Source organism: Branchiostoma floridae, chromosome 9 (assembly GCF_000003815.2).
Source record: "Branchiostoma floridae strain S238N-H82 chromosome 9, Bfl_VNyyK, whole genome shotgun sequence".
Lineage (NCBI taxonomy): Eukaryota > Metazoa > Chordata > Leptocardii > Amphioxiformes > Branchiostomatidae > Branchiostoma > Branchiostoma floridae.
Genome location: NC_049987.1, coordinates 21037559 through 21051256, shown reverse-complemented (window position 1 = coordinate 21051256; position 13698 = coordinate 21037559). Strand labels below are relative to the sequence as shown.

General features: G+C 42.6%; 2 protein-coding genes across 2 annotated transcripts in view; one reads left to right on the top strand and one right to left on the bottom strand.

The window, feature by feature from the left end:
* Positions 1-341: 341 nt before the first annotated feature.
* On the bottom strand, positions 342-7503 carry LOC118422286 (cartilage intermediate layer protein 1-like). The gene is made up of 7 exons (XM_035829805.1): positions 7098-7503; positions 6393-6423; positions 5225-5392; positions 4594-4905; positions 4126-4234; positions 3733-3890; positions 342-3421 (listed from the first exon to the last, which is right to left on the bottom strand). The coding sequence occupies exons 1-7, from the start codon at positions 7314-7316 to the stop codon at positions 990-992; spliced, it is 3429 nt and encodes a 1142-aa protein (XP_035685698.1). The 5' UTR covers positions 7317-7503; the 3' UTR covers positions 342-989.
* A 2734-nt stretch (positions 7504-10237) lies between these two features.
* LOC118422285 (SCO-spondin-like) overlaps positions 10238-13698 on the top strand; it is a 14558-nt gene continuing 11097 nt past the window's right edge. Inside the window, exon 1 of the mRNA XM_035829804.1 lies at positions 10238-10636. Coding sequence (XP_035685697.1) covers positions 10632-10636 — 5 coding nt within the window. The 5' untranslated portion in view covers positions 10238-10631. The remainder of the gene's footprint in view (positions 10637-13698) is intronic.

Below are 13698 nucleotides of genomic sequence, written 5' to 3'. Positions count from 1 at the left end.
AAAGAAAACAGGACATGATAATGTTTATGATATCATACTTTCCCTTCAAAACATATTGCTGAATGCCATCTTTTATTAACTCACTGACATTAAGCACTCCCATACACGATGCTTCCCAACTTTTGTATCAGTCTAGAATATCAAAAGTGTGGAAAGCACATATGCAGATGGGTTAAAGACAGCAATATGATAGCTCAGGTTAATCATGAGTACATGGTTATCTTCATTCCAATCCTGGAAATTTGCCATTGCTGGCAGCAAATCTTAAATTGTTACTACTGAACTATATCTACGAATGTATATCAAATGTCACTTGATTCCAACAAGAAAACATGAAAGTGTTTGCCGGTTGCAACTTTATTAAATTCCACGCACAAAATAAAAGAAAAAAAGAAGTCAGGTTGCATACAACAACTTTCTTGTGCATCTTGTGCAAACAACATTCTGGCATCAAAAGGTCCCATTGTTCTTATAGTGGATGACAACAGTATCATCTGTCAGCAGATCTGAACATCATTTGTAAAGTTACAACACAAAGCAGGAGTCGACCAACTAATGCCTTTGCAAAACTCTCAGGTACGATCATGATCACAAAGGAGCATACAGATGATGTCATAAAACACTTTGTATCAAACTTAGATCAGTTCACATCTGCTAACGTCATAGGTATATGTTGACATGCAAACTTGTAGAAGTTCAAGACAATATAGACCTGCCAAAAGATGGCCTGCCTTGAAGAGTGGACCACACTTGATATCTGTTTTTTATGCACCAACTATAAGGATAAGCTCCACATCAAATATCTGCAAACTTGCAATACCCAAAGTATGTGAAGTCTCGGACTATTTAAACATGAAGAAAACAGGCTTTCAACATTTTAAAGATTTGCATTACAAAATCATTCTCTTAGTATGATGCTACATGTATAAGACTTTAACTACTTTAAGTAACCTGCAATGGATCTAGATCTTTTCATTCCAAAATGTCATCTAGAAAGAGCAGTAGAACTCTACTCCCCAGTTGAGCACACTGTCTGGCGCACCAGGGGATTCTGAACCCTTCATGCAGTACTCGCGAGCTGCATTGTACCCAATCTGCTTCTCACCCTGTTTCATATAGATGCCTGGTGCGCCGCTGAAGTCGGTCCCTGTGGGAAGCCTTAACTTCACTTGGTTGCGACCTGATGAACTGACTAACTGTATGCCTGTGGCAGGGCTTGTTCCGTTAGAGTAATCTGTTGTAGGGTCTGGGGCAGTCATCCACCATGGCCATGTCCCAGGGGTATATCTGGCTGCTGTAGCTGCAGCAGGCGTGGGAGTAGTTTCAGTGGTGGGAGTTTCAGTAGTATCAGGGGTATAATCAGGAGTAGTATCTGTGGTGGGATATGTTGTAAAATATGTTGCAGCTCTACTGTCCTGATAGCTACGGGCATTTCTATAGAGATTGTTACTGCGCTGGTAGTAGCACCTCGTGTTTTTAGCCACTACCGCCAGCAGTACCGTGTCCTCTGGATTGCCAGGGAGAGGACGGGAGGGCATACCGTCCCCTGGACTTGTCATAACCGGACCTGGACATTTGAACTCCAGACAGCCAAACCCCTCCCTGCTATCCCCGGAGTCTATCTCATCATCCCGAATCCCGTACACTTTACCGGCATTTCCAGGATAACCTCCCCCTCCTTCGCTTTTTATGCGGATTTCTACTTTACCGTGTGGGTTGCTGAAGCGGACTTTGACTTTGATGAAGCAGACAGTCTTGTTAGTGTCTTCCCTATTGTACCAGGATAGTGCATTGATGGGCTCATTGTACTGTGCCTCATCGAACACGTAAGGAGGGAATATGTAGGGTTCGTATTCTGTGTTGAAGAAAGCGATGTGATTATGCTCAATTGGTGCGTCATTACACAAAGACCGGTGCTCATACTTATAGATGGGACCATCGGCTGTGGTTGGTTTGAAGACATCGAACGAGATGCTCCTGAAATCATCGTTATGTTCAACACTGTTATGGAGGTTACTGGGCCACTTTGTGGGATGAGGCTGATCGCTGACATGCAAGGCTTTCAGTTGGCTGCCTCCGTGACTAACCAGTACGGATGCGTTAAACTCCCTCCCACTAGGCTCACAGAATGTCTCAACACACGCTCCGTTAGAACCCACTGTAAGGGTCTGGTATCGACTTAAACCCCGATTCGACCCCCACCAGCTTGAGGTATATGCAGGTGTATCTACGGTGACTACGGTTACCTGTGCCCCTCTTTCTTGGTCACTACCCTTTACACTCTTAGCTGCCTCTTCATTTTTGTACACCCTGACTTTGACCCAACATCTCCTAGTAGTTGTCTCCCGTTTGTCACAGTTGATTGGCTCTCCCCGAAATTCAAATTCGCCAATGAAAAACGTCTGTGCCCGCTTCCCCCTCCTTGATGCCGTCCCTGTCCTCAGGTTACCCACCAACTCCCACTCCCCAGAACTGGGGTTCATGGACCACAGTTTAGTGTTAAGGTTTCCGTTTTCGTCAACATCATCTGGATTGATGTTGATTTGTGCCGGATCTATGTGCATTGACATCTTCCCTCCCATAACTACAGGGTTTCCTGTATCATCTTCAAAGTCCATAGAAAACATGCCGTATGTGCGCAAAGCTTGTTGGGTCCCCTCCTCATCAACTGTGGTCAGATCGCTCTGAATGTCGTCAAAGTCGTCAGGGTTTCTGGGGTCTATAAAACCCACACTAGCCTGAACTGTACCTGTGTAGGGATCACCGCTCTCGGTGAAGAAAGAGTTAGGAGGGATGTCTACCTCTGCGAGAGGGGGCTGGTCTGGAAGGGTGCCGAGATTGATTGTACTGGTTTCGGAGGCGTTAAGGGGGGCGGCTGGCGGCCGTACCTGCATCCTGACTCTAAAGTACGGCTCAATGCCTTCTTCTATCGGCAACACTTTAGTAGTAGTGACCAATTTCTTTGAGCCATCCTTAAATGTCAGAGTCACATGATCGACTGTGGAAGGCACGACAAGTTCAAATTCACCTGATGCAGTTGTGTGGCCCTGCATCTGCCCGCTCATGGCGACTTCACCTCCATTTAACACGATTTCTGTGCCGTTTTTGAGACCAAAAGCTCGACCCTTAACCTTTCTAGTTAGCTCTACACATGCCCCACACCCACATTCAGTTGTCGCTATCACATCTAAAGTATAACCACTACACTGCACTGTACGAGAACTAACCACTGTTGGCATACAGCAGAACTTCCTGGTGTCCAGACAACCCTTGTCGTCCTCTCCCAGATCTCCCGCACACTTCTCCCTGCTGCAGGCCCCGATGTCGTACTTGTTCGTGTTGGTGTCGGGCTGGACACAGTCGTCGGGAAGGTCGATGAGCTTGGTAGTAGGTGTCGAGTTACACATGGGCGTGCCGGTATCTGCGACAGAAGACATTGGTGTGATTGCAACAGGACATCGCAGTGCTTCAAAGGGTGGAGCATGCACATGAACTCAGAATGAAATAGCTTCATAACTTTGGCCATTTTTTTAACGAAAACCTGTATTGATAGCCGAAGTCACGTGGTGGCAGAAACGGTCAGAGGCACCTTGCTGCCATGGTGAACGCTTTATATGGTGTACGGAAATAATGTATAAAATCCTGTTGATTACGTCGCAGATAAACCTTCATACCAAGTTGACATTCTATCATAAGAAGAAAAATGTAATGGCAATGACGTGTATAACTTACCATACACGGTAAGAAGGGCTCCTGTTGAGTACTTGGCGCCTGCGTCACCGTTGGCCCGACACTTGTAGACTCCCGAGTCTCCCGTCTGTAAGTCGTACAGAGTCAGGGTCTCGTTGTACTGGTACACGTCATCGTCCAACACCCTGTCATCCTTAAACCTGAAACAAATTGGCAACTTTTGCATGAATCAAATCAAATCATGATATGGTTTTATGACAAAGCTTCTGTCAGTTACGCCGTTTCTAATATGCACGTGTATTGCAGACAGTAAGTTTAAACATTTGTAAATTGAAACAGACCGGAATGGTTCTTTTTAAGTTGAATATCTTGTAATAATGAAAACATTATGATTATGTTGTAACAGTGACTGTACTTATTATTAGTATTCCGTACCATTCGTATGAAGAGGGCATCGGTGTGCCGTGAGCTTTGCAGCAAAACGTCACGTCTTGTCCGACATGCCGAACTTTTCCTACAGGATTCTCGTCCATCATCGGCGGTTCTGGGTATAGCAGAGAATGCGATATTCTTAGAAAACAGACTATTCTCCTGTTGGTGCAGTTATGTGAAGCCATGTCGTATCTCTAAAACGTTGCTGTGTTATATCGATTCATTAAGATTGAGATAGTGAAGGTGTGAAAACCCAATGTTACAAAATCCCGACCTGTTACTGGATGGGTGAAAATAATCTTCTTCATCGATGGTGGTGCCATGTTAGGAATTTCGAAAAACAAATTATGCACATTGCTTGCGGCTGAAGTTGGCCCGAATGATCTTTGAAATTCGAGAAAAGAAAAGTCAGTGCGGCAACGCCGGTCACAGCAGATAGGAAATTCTAAGCAAACGAAGTCAAAGACTCACCTCTCACCCTCATCTTCACGATGACGGAAGATGTCAGACTGTCCACTTGTGTAGAGTTAGCGTACTCGTCAAAGTAGCCGCTTCTCTTCACCATGACTTCCACACCCTGCGAGCAGGCTCCGGCCAGGGTGAACCTGCCGGTCGCGTTGGTCGTGGTGGCGGCCTCCCACGGCTTCTCGGCGAAGAAGACCTCGGCGTTGTTCAGGGGCACGTTTCTCCTGTCCGTCACGCGGCCGTTCAGCACGTTGTTGTCGCAGATGCAGGTGTCGCAGGCATCGTTTAGGCTGCCGACGGCACAGTCACGGTCGCAATCTACAAGGGTAGTTGGGGGTCAAATATAAGTCCATATAACGTTAAATGTTAACAGTGCTTTGAGTTTTCTTCGATGACTCACAACTTTGCTTCTGCCCAAAGAAGACACTTTTTTGTTGCCAGTTGTCTTGAATATGCTTAGCTCATATCACGTAATTACTTTGTAATCCATTGTACAAAAGTTCCTACCACTGTTGATTCGCTTCGAAGCAATCTCATTGATGGAAGAATAAGATGATGAAGGGAAAGCAATTTTCTCTTTCGAACGAAAAATGAAAACATGAGAACGTCTAGCTACTCTAGCAGATTCTGTACGTACCAGGACAGTTCCAGTCGCTGCAGGCCCGGACCTGGGAGTCTCTCCCGGCGCAGTCCATCCCGTCACCCTCCGGGGCAGGGTTGGAGCAGGTCCTGGTCCTGCGCTGCACACCGCCCCCACATGTGACGTCACAAGCGCCCCATTCTGCCCAGGTGGTCCAAGCCCCATCTGTATTACAGAAACGGAGAACAGAAAGGGCGCATGCTTGGATGCTGATGATGGAGATGGGAGGGGCATACTCTGTGCTAGCAGACATAATTTCTTGTAGATTGCCTCAGGCTTAGGTCCCAATTCCCAACCCGGGCCCGGCCGAGTAGCTTTCGGAAACGAAAAATGTGATATAAAACTCAACGAAAGACACAAAACGCAAGGAAAATAGTCATGAACTTAATGTTTGTATTAACACTTAATTAACACTTTTCTTTTTTCGTTTCCGCTAACATCCCGGCCGGGGCCCGGTTTGGAAATGGGACCTAGGCCTTACTCAGTGTTTAACCATCTTTCAATGGCTAATAGTCCTTACTTCCTGGTTTCAACTCTGCACTGTAACCTCTATGCCGCTGGGCCTACTTACAAAAAGGCAATGAAAGTTAATTTATATCATTTTTAGGTGTTCCGAAAAGTGAACTAATCTATGCCAGTGAGAGATCATAACCTAGTAGTTGGACCTGATGACGTGCAGGTGTTCTGCGTGCCGGAACTATTTGAATTCTGAACACTTAGTTAATGCCATTGCCGTGACTCCAAAGCAACGTGTTTACAGAAATTAACGACCACATCAAGACTGTCAAGATCAGCATGATTGATAGTGTAAACTACCGCAAACGTGGCAAACAAAACGACCAAATCAACACTGTCAATATCAGCTTGATTAATATTGTAAACTGCCGCAAACGTGGTAAACAACACGCCCCTTTCTTGACGATGAAACGCCACCACTAAAATGTGATCAATTGAGTTGATATGAGTAATAAGAGGATGGAAGTTAAGAGTTATATATGATTTTAAGATAAGGAGCATTACTTTGATATTTTGACAATGACTTTCCGTTAACGTGCTGTAGAGGTACTCTGTATTTTAATCGAAACAACAGTGCTTAAATGTACAGGGCATCTCTAAGATAAAGGGGACCTACTCACGAACATTTAGGATGTAGAAAAAACAGTACCTGTTGTAAGAATCAACGGTGGTCCAGATGTCTGTTGGACAGAACAACAACAGACGCACGTCACATAAGTCATTGTGATCTATGCAATACGAATATAACTTCCAATGGCGGCGCATGTACAGCTTTCACCTGTTTTCTTTCTATTGCACACCATTGAAATTGTCGAAAATATCAAAGATAATTCAAACCGTGCAGTTACCAGCACGTCAATATACTCAAGTTGCGTCAAGTCAAGTGTGAATAATCACGTCGAAAGTCCAAGTATTAAGTACCACTTACTGCGTATGTTTGTTTCCAGCGCAATGTGGCAGAAGTGATACTTTGAACAAACTTTATTCCATTACGGACTCGTCGTGTTCACATCGAACATTAATATTTTACACCATTCTCCAAGCAGAGGTTTCGGTCGGGAGGATAGTAGTGGCAGGGATTTGTTAGGGAAGCAGCCGTAAGAAATCCCGGCCTCTGCTATCCCCCAACCGAAACCTGTGCTTGGAGAATGGACAAAAATGTTCGATGTGAACAGGACCAAGTGAGTCCGTAATGGAATAACGCAATTGTTTCCATCTACCAAGGACTCGAAGAAGGAATTATGCGATATGATCTAATCATACAAAAGTCCATAGGAAAACGTCTAAGGTATTCGTTAACATAAGATGTTTATTAGTACATCTCTACAACAGTTAACGACAGGTAAGACCGCACCTGTGTGTTTATGACGCCAGTCGCCACGAGCACTCCCACCACTATTCCTCCTACAGCGAGCACAGAAAAGACGGTCACAACCGAGATGAAGACAGGGCTTCTCGTGCAGGGTTTCTTTGTCTTTCCTGGTGTTAAGTCGCTGCGACTCTCAAAGCGCTCCTGTTGCGTAGCGTTGGTCGCCTCAGAGAGCTCAACGTCACCAACCTTGTTCCTAGACATCTTGTACAAACTTCACAGAATATGTGCCTGGGTTGTTCGTTATATAAATTCAGGATGACGTAACATATGTTTTCGAATTTACTACTCTCTAATTGGTTGATTGATGGATATTTGAATATTCCAACGCATGTGTGCACACAGCCAATGCTCAAAAACATCCGCCGGTGGCAAAAGTCGTGTTTGTTCATTTTGATAAGCAACAAAATTTCAATGCCTCTATTAAGAAGCCTAAGTAATGACTGCTAACTTGTCAGTTATCGAGGTCGTACTCTACCGTTGACAAATATTTACCTACAGTTGGTAATGTCTCAAGTGCTGTTGAAAACCTACACATGTCTATACTAATCATTGCTTTAAGACTATGAATATTGCTTTGCCGCGATTCATCAGTGGGGATCCTATCAGAAAGTAAATTAGATATTGCAAAAATTCTCAATGACTGATCAGCGTAATGATAGAAAGGGTATTGAAAGAACTCTATAAACTTAAAAGGGAAAGGAAGTAAAAGCGGTGGGCGTGTCACAAAACGTGTTACATTGGTACAAGAGTTCAAACATGTTTTCGACACATCGCGCGGTAACTATAATAAGAAAACGGGTTATGTCTTCGTCGTGACCAATAAACTGGTGGACGTACCGACTGCTAAGTATCTAACACCAACTCAAAAACGAACTAGAAATAGCCATGCCTTCAAGTACCACAGTTACCAACCTAGGTGTTGATGATTTTTGATGTGTACAAAAACTCGTATTTTCCCAGAACTATCGTAGAGTGATTCTCTGACGTGCTTCCGTTGCCAGTGATGAACGCACTGACATCTGCTGAAACTGAGAACTTTGATCTATTCTATAGCTAGTCAGTGTGGGTTGCACAGAAGAATGGGGTAATATGTGGTATATATGACAAAACTGATGACAAAACACACCATCTATTCAGACTGTAGTGCACACCTTTTCTTTAAATCAAGTCGCATAGCGGATATTCATAAGGTCATCATGTTTATTTAATTATGTAGAAATGAAGTCCAGACTTGCATAAATGCACATGTCATTATGTTAATCATCACATAAGGGACCTGAATGCCAAAAACAATTTAAATTTTTCTACCCCCGCTCTAGTTGCTTCCTTCCAAAGGTAAGAAAAATTGCCCTCTGCACTTCAAAAAATGCCGATAGGGGTCCCATTTGTCAGAACATCGACACAGTACTTCCTTGTTACACCTAGCTGCATGTAGAGCCAAGTGATTATACGTCCTACATGAGAAGTATATTGTAAGCCTTGACAATACAACCCTATTGGTAACTACCTGGAGGTAAATAGCACGGACTGTAACCTCATTTCGGTGTGGACCCCCCACCCCCAATTTGGTAGACAGTTCTCTCATCAGTTGCTGTCATTCGTTGAATATGATCAAGGAGGTTAAAACAACTCCTTTATCTGACAAAGTATACGACCAGAATGCGCCCATGGACAGGCGATTTGTCATGTGACGTCTCGACTGGCGTCACCGGTTATTATTTGCACTTGATTTGATAAGATAAGTTGCGGCGTGGTAGCCTGAAGTTAGAGGTGATGATCTTATCATTTCAAACGGACGCAACCACACACCCTGTATAAATCAACTTCTGACACGAGATGAAATTTTTTGAGTGAAGGCAAATCTTTTGTGGTCGACTCTCAATGATATATGGGCAATTTTCTATTGTAACGGAGAGATGCGTCATCCACTTTTCTACTGTTTATTTATAGGGCATGAGGTCGTCAATTGTCAGGGTAAATTTTGTTACCTGTGACTGTGAGAAATCAAAGAGTGTTGCTTTGTCAGACGCGAGGAACAACGCGCAGCTTCGTTGTCGGCATATTGCCAGTGGCCCTTAATAAGATATATATGTTTGATTTCCTAGATAATTGATTAATTATCTAATTGATAATCAAGCGAATGTGTTCGTTTCTCTGTAACTCACTTCACCTCACTGGTCCCATGGCCTCACCGGCCGTAGGGGCAGCAATGCCATCAACATCTTTGTAACTCCGACACAAACAGGCATACTTGACACTCTCCAAGCAGAAGTTAGGTTTCGGCTTGTGTTTCACATTTTTTTTTCTGACGTTTTCACTGGCCTTTATAATTTGTTATTTATCAGGTTTTCTTTTTTGTCACATAGAAAGCCGGAGAAGCAAGCCGAAGCCTAACCTCTGCTTGGAGAGTATGACCTACGTGCGCCTTTGGCTGGCATGCACGCTCAATTTCATTGGATAATTTGTTATTAAGCATGTTAGCGCCTTAAAACATAATCTAACTTTACCGACATATCATAATCGTGGTGAAATATCTTTTTCTTTATTCATTCACACTTTTGTGGAATATATTTCTATCCATACATCTATTCTGTGTAACAGCGTTGCCGAAATGTACAATTATCGAAAGGTCACATACACATGTGGCCGCAGGTGAAATGGGTTGGTCCCTCTGAGCCTTTGTGTAGCTGGGTAGTTGAACAGTTGCCGTTCTTATAGTTTTTATAGCCTCCAAAGCAGGCTCTGAGCAGCGTTTAAGTACCCATTTGTTTTCAGTCACACACCTTTTCTGCTGGATAGTTTGGTTGCTACCGTTTTCATACTATTTGTTTATGATTGGACAATGTAGTAACCATCCAACAGTGCTTCAATAGTCAACAAAATGCTAACATTAGAACGACCTAAAATCCTGAAAACGAGACACCGGGAAATGGCAATGCACGTCCTGACTTGCACCTACATCTGCTGAACTTCGGAAGGGATCTGTTGCAGTCATGTTGGTGCAATTCAGGTTGCGGATTGTGGTGAAATATATTTTCTTTCTTTATTCACACTATTGTGGAATATGTTGCCGAAATGTACAATTATCGAAAGATCATGCACGTACACATATGTGGCCGCAGGTGAAATAGGTTGACCCCTCTGCATGCGCCTTTGTACATGTGTAGCTGGGTCATTGAAGCGAAATAAGTTGCCACTCGGATCGTTTTCATAGCCTCCTATGCAGGCTCTGAGCAGCGTTTAAGTACCGCTTTTTCAGTTCAACGCTGTTTCTGTTGTTGGCGGGTTTGGCTGTTACTGTTTTCATACTATTTGTATATGACTGAACAAGGCAGCAATCATCAAACAGTGATTTTATTGTCAACTGAAATATAACATTGCAGTTACCTAAAATCCTGTTAACGAGACTCCGGGAAATGACATTGCGTGTTCTGAAATAACGTCATTGCTAAATAGTACCTGCAGACTAGTGATAGGAAGGTTGGGAGTTCGTCGGCTCTGTGGAGAATTGCAAACATGAGGTGAGTTAACTTGAGGAATATTCCATTGCTGTTATAAGCGTTATTGATAGTGTTATACGACAGCCTTTGGAAAACATTTTGCAGAAGTTTGATCGTTTTGCCTAGTTTTTATCTCGATTCAGAAGTATGGCAAGTGGTGACACATGTCGATCCTAAGTGTCTGGCTCAAACTGTCAGCAAAGATTATCAATGGAAAGTATCGCCTTAAATTCTGAAGTTATTGTTATATGTCTGCTATAGAAAGTTTGCACTTGAATTAATACGCCGGTGCGATTTCGGTTTTCCCTGTTTCGACTAAAATGTACGCATTGCCTTTTGACACAAAAACTTGTATAAAGAGCAGAACAAACTCCAATGCGACATATATTTTACAATTCAACTCTCATGGGGTAGTCGTTCAATGATTCCCGAGATTCTGTAAGGCGTACATGTATGTCACATTTCGTACCCGGGGCTCGGCAGGGCTGTTTGCGGAAACGAAAAGTTAAAGTTCATGCCGATAAATATGCACTAGGAATGCTGTAGAATTATTTTTGATCCGTTTTATATTTTTGTTGTCTGTTATATCGTGATTTTCGTTCCTCAAAACTACTTGGCCGGATCCCTTTGTGGAAATGTGACCCTAGCCTAAGTCAAGAAGGAAACTGAACCCAGAGTGCAGTTATACATGATTCTGGCGATACCTGGCACCGAGCTGGTCGCCCGCAACGACAACAGCGTCTATAGAGTCTGTTTTCTGTAGCTAGCATGATTAAATTGCAACTGTCGTCGCCAAATTAAGAGATATTCGGACAGAGGAGATTGTTGCAACCAAAAAAGGGGCGGGCCAGATTTACCACCAAGCAGTTGGTTTCTCGTTGCACACACCAATTCTTCCGCGACAATTAGTGCGCGGCATAAAAGGGGTCTCGAGGGTTTGGGTTTGAGTTCACTTTTCTCATGATCTACTGCGAAATATTATCTAAGTCTTCTGTGGCTAAAAAACAAGTAACAAGTGATGTGTTTTGGGTGAAAATTGGTTTTTGGGCCCAGGCCTCACCTCCTTGTATGCCTACGCGTTGGAAGTCATTCGCCCCGTTTACTCAGATTCACCCGGTCCATACGTTCTGTAGGCCGCACGCATGTTGTCATACCTCGCGCGTCGGGTTATTGTGAAAATCTCAGTGCTAGAATTTCTATATTATTGGCTTGATTACACCTAAGAGTATTCTCTTTTCGACAATATCAGTCATTTTCGTGACTAAAATATAGGTTTAATTCCACGTGAAAATTCCCAATTTTGTGTATCGTCTTTTTACCTGAAAATCTTTTCTCTCAAAAAATATACGGAAACTAGACAGTTTGAAGAAACTGGAACTCGACTGTTCTTAAAGCTAGGGGGATATTCTTCATTTCCATCCACGGAGGAAGAGGAAGTTAGCTATTTATAGCTGATTAGACAACATGAGTTGGAGATGGCTCCATGTGGTACCGAGTGCAACCTACCGATAGACCTTTGTCTAGGTGTTTGCCCTAAAGGCATCCGCATACGTGCTTCGCATTCTCTCCTGTCACTTGTTCCTTTGCGTATGTCAAGTCCGTATGACTTCCTTATTAAAAATTTTCGATACGTGGTCGTACTCTCAAAATTTCAATTTTTTTTAAGTAGATAGACGCAAGGGAGTGGCCACAGGAGTGAGTATATTCAAGTCAGTAAGAGTGCCGTACTTATATCTTTTGTTAAGGTTAAGTTGGCGACCAAATACGTCATTCATATATATTATATACTCAAGCAAGTGTGAGGTCAGTAAGCCTCTACCAGGCCCCACAGGTCGCTGGAAAAATAATAGAAATTTGACAAATATAGACAGACAACATGCCAAACGAGTTAGCTGGCCGAGGAGTTTGCGACCAGTTTGACATGTTATCCTTGACCTATGCCCTAGCAAACTGGCTTGTCTGGTTTTTTAGTAAAGCTGTACAGCTGGCAAGCAGTTATAACTTATTCTTAACGTTGTGTTTGGATATTTCTTTACAAAATATCACATAGAGTATTTCCTATGTTGGTTTAGATATCAAGGACATATAGCAAAAATATGATCATCAACTTGCATAATTTCTACAGGCATTTCTTGTTTTATTTGCGTGGTGTTAAGTTAAGCTGGTATACGTGGACGCCATACTCCATTAACCAATACAATTCTTCTGTAACCTCTCAAATTTACAAATTACAAAAACAATACTTCACAAGCGTTTAACTTTAAAGAACCCAAGCCACCGTGAAATACTTAATGGTTTGAAAAACAAAACGGCATAGTAAAATTTTTGAAATTTTCCAACAAATTGGTTATCACGTGAAGTTTGTCTCTACTCAATTTACAAATACCATGAATATTGGATTTAAATTAACTACCATAAATATATAATGGCAGTTTGTCATTCCCTCATATGCATAATTTATATGTGTTGATGATTGTTTTACCCAACCTACACGTCTTTTCATGTAAGAAACACTCATTATATAACATTTATCTTTTAAGTATGCATAATTTGCATAATGTTTGTCCTATGGCGTTAAACATTGCATGCATTACACAATCAATATTACTAAGTTCTATCATTTACCATTACAATTTAATAGTATGTCCTCTTATTCAAATTCAAATCAGGTTCTCATCGACTTGATTAGTCGTCTTCCTAAGGTTACAACTTTTATGTCTATGAATTTTTTTTATATAGATTAAGTGATCATTTGCATAATTTCACAAGCACAAAATAATGAATCCATTGAATATTTATTAAGATAACCTACAAAGTCTCGAGCCGGAAGATCCCAAATTGAAGTCACCAACCGCGATTACATCACAACAGACCTTTTTCAATCAACACAAAATTTTTTCTCACCTTGAATTTTCAGTCGCTCTTCCGTCGACCTTCGTCAGGAGTGGTGATTCAATTACTCTGAGCACGTGACCTAATACCCCCTTCACATTAGGCGCGATTCGATCGGACGATGAGTCTGCGAGCTCTAAATTACGAGGAGGCATGACCCTGACGGGAAGGGGGAACTCAGCCATTTCTTC